Source organism: Propithecus coquereli, unplaced genomic scaffold (assembly GCF_000956105.1).
Source record: "Propithecus coquereli isolate 6110/MARCELLA unplaced genomic scaffold, Pcoq_1.0 Scaffold59, whole genome shotgun sequence".
NCBI lineage: Eukaryota > Metazoa > Chordata > Mammalia > Primates > Indriidae > Propithecus > Propithecus coquereli.
In genome coordinates this window covers 6,794,471-6,802,231 of record NW_012151840.1, presented here as the reverse complement: position 1 = coordinate 6,802,231, position 7,761 = coordinate 6,794,471, and the positions used below count along the sequence as shown (strand labels likewise).

The window sequence follows — 7,761 nt, the reverse complement described above, 5'->3', positions numbered from 1 at the left end:
AATAATTTTTGGGATGTTATCACGTTTCTCCTTCGCAGACATGGGAACTTGCGAAGGAATGGAAGACTGAAAGGGAAAAGGAAGAATGGGCTTCCTTTTTTGCTTAGCCTGGACTAAGCTGTAGGTGTCAACCATTTAGATCAAATACCTTCAATCCCTCATTTTTCTGAGCCACAACCTGAGGTTGATGCATCCTCTACATTAGCTACAGAAACAAAGGGATAGACAGAGTTTAGGAAAAGCCTTGGTCTGTATGTCAACATGGCTGCTCCCTCTCCCTAAGTGATGGAATCGGGGAGCCCAGCTGCATTCCACATTAAAGGCCCTTGTGTCCCTTAGAAATTCAGGGCCCCATATCAGCTTCTTCCCTGAACAGTGTCTTCAGTATTGTTTTCTTCCCCCTCCCAAACCCCAATAAAACACACCAACTGCTTCAGAGTATTTCTGGGTTGGGTTTTTTTGTGGGTCTTTTTTTGTTTTTTATTTCAAATACTGAAAAAGTCCCCTGGGCTCTGTGGGGCTCCCCATGCTCATGGCTCCTTTCCCCCACACTCACTCCCCTCTCCCCACATCAAATCTATTTCAAGGACAGCACTTTTTTAAATGAACAATTAACATTAGGTTCTCAGCTAGCTCTACAGAATCAGAGGAGCTGTTTGAATCTGTTGTATGTAGGCTGAGTTTCTTTTGTCTGGCACCAGGTCTCCAGCCATATCCAAAGGCATTTATCCACAGAACTGAACTAGAACTCCTTACCTTTAGTCTACTCCGCTTCCTCCCCCTCACACCTACCCTACACCAGTCACAGGGTCAAGGAGGAGGATGGTTAGGAATGTTTTTATCAACTCCGAGCCCTAATTCATATTCTCCCAAATCTCCCACCCCACCCTCTCAATCCCACCCCCAGGATTTCATTGAGATTTCTCCCAACAGTTATTTGGGAAAAAGGTAAAATAAAAAAGGTTCAAGGTCTTGGTGCTCAGCCCAAGGGGCTCCATGCGCTGGGACACCGACGGGCAGGGGCTTCTGCCTCTCCAGCCCGTGCCCGAGCCACCTCCTGACCCCTGGCTGCAAAAGCAGGGAGAGGCAGGAGCCAGCACAGGACCCAGGGGGGCAGCGTCTCAGGATCTGGCGGAGCCCCGGGCAGCATCACTCAACTTGGCCACTGCAGACGAACACAGAAGAAAAAAAGAACACTGTCAAGTAATAGGGGAATAAAACCCCTGAATTCCCAGTCTCTACCCCATAATTTCTCCACACTTAACAGTCATTAGACTACCTGGCTCCTATCCATAGAGGAATTGCAAAAAATAAAAAAAGAAAGGGAAAGAGAAGACTTAATTCTTTTCCTTTCTATAAAATAGAATGTTTTCTGCCTTTTTGTAGCTAACCATGGAAAACAAACACAAAAAACCAGGGGCTGGTCCAATAGTAGTGGGTTATTAGAACTTATTAACATTAGTGTCACTGAAGTTGGTATTCAACTCCCCACTGCTAAATTTGACTGGCTTTAAAAAGAAATAATAAAACTAGAGGCTTCCAATAGGATACGCTGCCTGGCTGAGAACAGGCTCAGCTTCAGAGGCACAGCCACAGCTACTCGTGGCAGTGAAGACTGACGGAGGAGCACAGTGAGGAGGTGGTGACTGTGTGGAGGCCAAGGCCAGACCGCACACGTTTTGAGTGGATTTAATAATCTGGGCTTAATCAAAGCAATATGCACTTGGGTTTTGAAATGACCCTTTCTTGCTAAGAAAGCTATGTACTTCATGCTAGAGTGACAGGTGACAGACACAGAAGGTAGCTTGTTTCTTTGCTTTTTTATCCTTGAAGATGACCAGGTAGGGAGAGAGTGAGACCAATAGTTTTTCTGATTGCCCTACTCTTTCTCTTCCTTCCTGAAAACCAGACTCATTGTGACCAGTAGTGTTGAGGACTCAAGCGATAGAGAAGGCAGCTCAGACAGAAAAGAAAAAAGTACAGAATTCGAGAAGATCGGAGATGAAGAAAACGTACAAAATTATATATATATTTATATATATAATAACATGACATATCTATGTACACATGGCTGGGACAGTTGAGGAAACTATACAACGATGTTCGGCATTTTCCCCTTCCCACATGGACTTTAGATTAAGGATGACAGCATGAGGAAATGGAGCAAGAAACATGAAAATTATATACAATTACAAGTGACAGTCAAGGAGTTTGGGGGCTAGGGAGTCCAGGGATCCTGCTCTCTCCATTTCTTCCTCACCAACTTTTTCCTATCCAATCTGCATGACGGCCTGAAAACTGGATGGCCAGTCAGGAGAGAAGTGTGTACGCACCTCATCCCCCCACATGCATATCAGCAAGTTTATCAGTCATTCTCATTGGCTCAAATGTTTGGCATATCAGGATTTGTGAGGTGAGAAGGCAAGAGAGGATTACAGAATCTTGCTCTTTTTAACAGTTAGTTCTCACCCTGGCCCTCTTTATCTTAACTAGCAGGTTGCATTCACTAAGATTCAGGCCAAGCTGGTGATAACTAGATTGAAGATGCTGGTCACCTGCAACCCCTTTCCTCTACTTGTTCATGAATCAGCACTGCTACCTCTCCTTATCGCACAAGAGCTGGGTTACTGAGCTCTAGGAAGGAAAACATTTCTTAGTCTTCCTCCTCTCTCTCCCTAACTGCTTTCCCCAGCTTCCTCCAAGGTGAATCATCTCTTAAGAACCTGCTGCTCAGCCCTGTAGTAGTACTAAGCCCCAGGGGCTAGCTCAGTTTATCCCTTTTCCTGCTCTTTTCCTAACAATACACTTGGCATATGACTATATCTGAAACATGGGTCAACACATGTGCATGACTGAATACGTTTCCTCAGGCCCACAGCTCTGCAGCTAAGGCCCAGATTTAGGCTGGGAAAGTAGGTGGGGTCAGAGGCAAGAAGCTTCCATGGCTAGCTTCTTAAAAGTTTTTTTCTTGACCCTCAAGACCATGATATCTATGAGGTTCTCTTGCCTGAATTTATAACCCCCCAATCTCAACTTCTTTATTCCTCATGTAGCCCTTAAATGGTTCCCCTCTGTAGTACATTCCCAGTATCACAGAGGCTCACCACCCATGGGCCTTCCTCACTATTAGTTTTTACAATGAACAGCAGAGTTTTTCTGCTGGCAATTATAGGGTCTTAGGATCAGAATCAATTTTATATATATTTAACTCTATTTTACAGATGAGGAAATAGAAATCCAGAGAGGCTAAATGATTCAACCAAGCTTATAAATCAGTTCTGCTGAGACTGAGTGGAACTTGAACCCAGATATCTTGACTCCTAACCCAGTACTCTTTCCACTAGCCCATATTTTCAAAAGCAACCTGTTGGAAGAGAGAGAGAAGGTGCCCATATGGATAATGTTCATCAATCTTTACATTATTTGAGACCCAGGACAAACTGTAAGAGATACTAAGTAAAGGAAGTTAAGTGGGCACTGTAGTTTTAGGCAAGCAAGTCAGTTTTTCTTTTTGAGGATTCTCTACACCTGCCAAAATGGAAACATGAAGCAATAGCAGCCTAAGGGACAAAACACTTAGAAGCACAGGAAACATGTCTCATTCAATCTACCTTTCCCAACCATGTCAGGTTAGCCTTGGGATGTTAAACCTGCCAAATTATTCCCAAGGCTCAGCCTAACTAATTTTGGGACATTTTCTTCCAAAAGGAGAAATCACATCTACCCAGTTTCTCACAAAAGAAAAAGAGTTTGCAGCATTATCCAATCCTAGTCTTTGCTATTTCTGGGCCCTTACCTGAACTACAGTGAGGGTGTAGAAGTCTCAATTTAACCAAAGAAATGAATTCAGAGCCCCTCTTCAACCCACATTATCTTCTCAGCAGCCCCCAGCAAAATCACAGTCAATTCTGGCTAACAGGCTGAGAAGATCTGACTAGGTGCCCATTCCATCCCTGCCTATGATCTATAGAAGTCCAGTGGGTGAGGAAGGGGAGGAGAGGGGGGCCCAGGTTACCCCGCAAGCTTGCTGGTGACGAGCGAGGACTTTCTCTGGGGCAGATCCTGTGGGGTGGGGATGTGGTCACCAGTCACCAGGTTCTTATCTGGTCCTGTACTTGGCAGCTGCTTATTCTTCATCTTGGCTTTGGCCATGTTGTAGTCTCCTGAGTCAAAGTATTTTTGCTAAGAGACAAGAGGGAGGTTTAGGTGAGTGAGGAGTTCTGGTCTTCCTCAAAAACAAGGAGACTCACATCTCACATCCATCATAAACCCTTATCCATACTCAGATCTTTCAAGATGTCTTCCTTAATTAACCTTATGCATATACAGTTTAACATTAATTACATGTACTTATGTCTTCTCCCCAGTGTGTTCTGACTTTTTCAGGTATATAAGCAGTTTCCCAGCTAGAGTATATATTTTTGGAGTCAAGGGGCAACCCCTACAAATCCTTTGTACCCTGCTCAGTACAAGATGGTTCAACCAAAATTACTTACTTTATTCATAAAGGCTTACTGAGGACCTTACTAGGTACAAAGCAAAAGCCTAGTACTGGGGAAACAGAAATGAATAAGATATATAGAACAGTCACTTTGGGGCTATCCCAGCAATCAGCAGATCAACCTCAAAATTAAAAATTATTCTCTCAGACCAGAAATAGAAACTGGGCTTGTTCAGGAGGATAATGTACTTTCCCTTTGATTCTCACTGCTCCCACACATGTTCCATGACTGTGACAGCCTGCCCACGCCTGCCTTGCCTACAGCAAGGTAAACTGCAAATCAGCATCACACTATTATCATCAGTGACTGAGATTCAGTAACTGGGATCCTCCGATGAGATCTGTTTCACTCTCCATTTCATCCACTCCAGTTTGATGATTTACAATTCCTCAGTCAGCTTTAGGTACCTCTGAGGACTGAGAAACCTGATCAGGAGTTAGATGGCTATCGAGGTAGGCTTTCCCTTGGTGAGGAGGACCACTCTGGACCAAAAATAAGGTCTCTGAGGGACCTTTAATGGCTGGTACTAACTTCAAAGGTATGAAGAAATCTACATTTCAAGTTAAGGATTTCTACAGAACAGATAGTTCCATCTTTTTCTGAAATGATGCACTCCACATTTTATCTCTAATTCTTAAAAAGTACACAATCCTAAAATCCCCACCATCCAAACAGACAAATGTCTTGGGGCAATCTACATTCCAGTCTCTAATATCCTTTCCTCGTTCCCCCACATACCCAAATGCCCCAATATTAAGCCTTAATTTCCTATATGGGAAACCAGAAGGGAACTGATAACATATCAGGGGTTTACAATAATTTGCCTGGCTCATTTCAAGTTTCTAATTCCTCTCCGTTATTGCTCAACAAAACCTTCAGAAAAGAATCCTGTAGAGCCTCTATAGACTTCATTCCAAGAATCCCCTTTGACTCCAGAAGAAGAGGGTAAGAGATCAGGCTTCATACCCCTTTCTGGAGTCTCTTCATGAGGAAGTCAGAGCCTCCAGGCTTTTGTCCTAGACTTGGATATTTGGCCTTTAGCTTTGCCTCCTCAGCTCTCTCAGGGAGAATACCTTCTTTCTCCTGCGTGTCCTGGAGAAAAAAAATGAGCCAAATAAAATTAAAGACTGAGAAACAACTGCTTCTAATATCTGATAACCCTTATGCTATCAACTTTTCCTGGAGATCCACCCACTTGTAAACATGCTATCTCTACTCTGTTAAAGCTAGACCTTACTTCAAATCCCTAAAGCTCAAGATGACTGTATTGTGAGAAGAAAAAGACAAGCTGCTTCTCACACTCCACCAAGGAACTACCCCAGTGACCTGTGAGTATTGGGTTAAAGGCAATACCTAAACAGAATACTTTAATCACAGAGCACGCCATAGCTCACTCAGCACAGATGCTAGGAAAAGAGCTAGCCAGGGCTTCTGGTGATACAAGATGAGTAGGAGGGTTCCTTAGGTTGTCCTACAAGTTAAATTGGAAATCAAAGGGAATAAGTTTGCTAGATGTTTCCTCCTTATTCAGAGTTTAAGATGGCCATCTGGTAAGTCTCCCTGTGGAAGAGGCTAGCTACGTGGCCTTTCCCAAAAATCTCTACCTGAGTAATTGACACAACACTGCTTCAAAATTTCCATAAGTATTGTGGTAGGAAGGGGATCAGTAAACAGATGAAAATGACACTGTTTTTAACTTAAGGAAAATAAAGACACGGTAAATTCACTAGTTTTTACCCACCAGTTTTAACCAAAATATCAATACCTATTCTAGGTGGGGCAAGTGATGGAAGTTTGGGGAAATGCCAAAAGCTCAGGGGCTCATTGGCTTGCAGGGGTTCTCACTATTGTCAATCTCTTCTTGCTTTTTGTGGGCCCTGCTGCCCTTTTCATTAGCAGCTTTTTTTTTTCTTTTCTTTTTTTAGAGACAGGGTCTTGCTCTGCCAACCAAGCTGGAGTGCAGTGGTGCGATCATAGCTCACTGCAGCCTCCAACTCCTGGCCTCAAGCCATCCTCCCACCTCAGTTTGGGTAAGTGCTGGGATTACAGGCGTGAGCCACCACACCTGGCCTTTTAGTGACTTTTTGAAAGGACCTGAAGTCAACGTGTGACTCTTTTAGTGAAATTACAACCCCTTCCCTTGAAAATCAGGGATAAATATAACACCACATGTATTTCATGAGTCCTTGAGCCTAGTACTAAATTTTAGAAGTGAAATACAAACCCCAGGAAGAGGTTCATTTGCCATTAGTATTTTCATCACAGAACCGTGGGTGGACTAAGTCCCACTGCCTTGGTACTCTGGGGGAAGAGGGTGGTGTCTTTCTCGTCACGATTCTGTCGACATCTTTTCTAGGTTTAATCTCCACTATTCTGTTTGGAACTGTAGTCCTCTTTAATCTTATTCAGCCCTTACTGAAGGTGAGCAACAGACCATCCCCCAACTATCAAAATAGGACTGTTGAGAAAGTTACCGCCTTAAACTAGCCATGATAATAATTATTATTCTCCCCTCCCCCAGTGCTGGTCCTTCTTAAACTTCTTTACCTCGACCACTATCTTTCCGTGGATTGAGGATGCAGGCACCAGCCTGATTATTGGGCCATTCACCTCTACTAACCAGTAACACACATCGTTTCCAGGACCACCAGCCCCCTTCCGTTCACCTGAACACCCGCCCCACGTCCAAGACCGGCCAATTATGGCACAGCTTCCATGGTTTGAGCTGTAGGCCTATTGGCCAATCAGAAAAGGTACTGTACTGAGTGACAACCGACCTAACTAACCAGCAACCAAAGCAGCAGGCCATGTTGAAGCTCACCCTGCGTGACGCAAGAAGTGGCCAACCCCTGCAGAGCCTGAGACCATGACGACCAATCCGCACGGGTGGGAGACCGTCTCCCGCCCCATCTCGGTCGCCCCCCGCTCGCCCGCCTGCACCCCCTCCATTTCACCTGTTTCTCCTCGCCGGTCTCCTCCGCAGGGTTCTCTTCGTCTTGTTTTTGGGACATGGCAGGACCGGGACTGTGGCGTGTAGGGGTCCCGGGAAGTCAGCCGGAGAAGGGAAGGGGGAGGGGAAACGGGGACAACCTGCACTGCTGCTTCGGCTCCTGTCACTAGGGTTGCTCAGTCAAAATGGCGGCCGTTGCCTGTGACGTTGCGACCGCCCCTTCCTAAGGGAGCCAATGGGAGTGGGGTTGATGGGGCAATGACGTAACGATCTACCAATAGTCGCTGGCTAAAGGTGGGTTCTATATAG

At 44.8% G+C, this 7,761-nt stretch overlaps 1 protein-coding gene across 1 annotated transcript; it reads right to left on the bottom strand.

Annotated features, from left to right (window-relative positions):
* Nucleotides 1–439: 439 nt before the first annotated feature.
* On the bottom strand, nt 440–7,667 carry ENSA (endosulfine alpha). Its single transcript, XM_012658786.1, has 4 exons — nt 7,457–7,667; nt 5,469–5,594; nt 4,016–4,182; nt 440–1,165 (listed from the first exon to the last, which is right to left on the bottom strand). The coding sequence occupies exons 1-4, from the start codon at nt 7,511–7,513 to the stop codon at nt 1,150–1,152; spliced, it is 366 nt and encodes a 121-aa protein (XP_012514240.1). The 5' UTR covers nt 7,514–7,667; the 3' UTR covers nt 440–1,149.
* Between the last annotated feature and the right edge of the window lie 94 nt (nt 7,668–7,761).

Excerpts from the sequence above, each read along its gene's own strand:
- ENSA (XM_012658786.1), bottom strand. The coding sequence starts at position 7,513 with ATGTCCCAAAAACAAGACGAAGAGAACCCTGCGGAGGAGACCGGCGAG. Across the intron at positions 5,595-7,456 it reads AGACCGGCGAGGAGAAACAG|GACACGCAGGAGAAAGAAGG; the intron begins GTGAAATGGAGG and ends TTTTTTCTCCAG. Across the intron at positions 4,183-5,468 it reads TGAAGAGACTCCAGAAAGGG|CAAAAATACTTTGACTCAGG; the intron begins GTATGAAGCCTG and ends CTTGTCTCTTAG.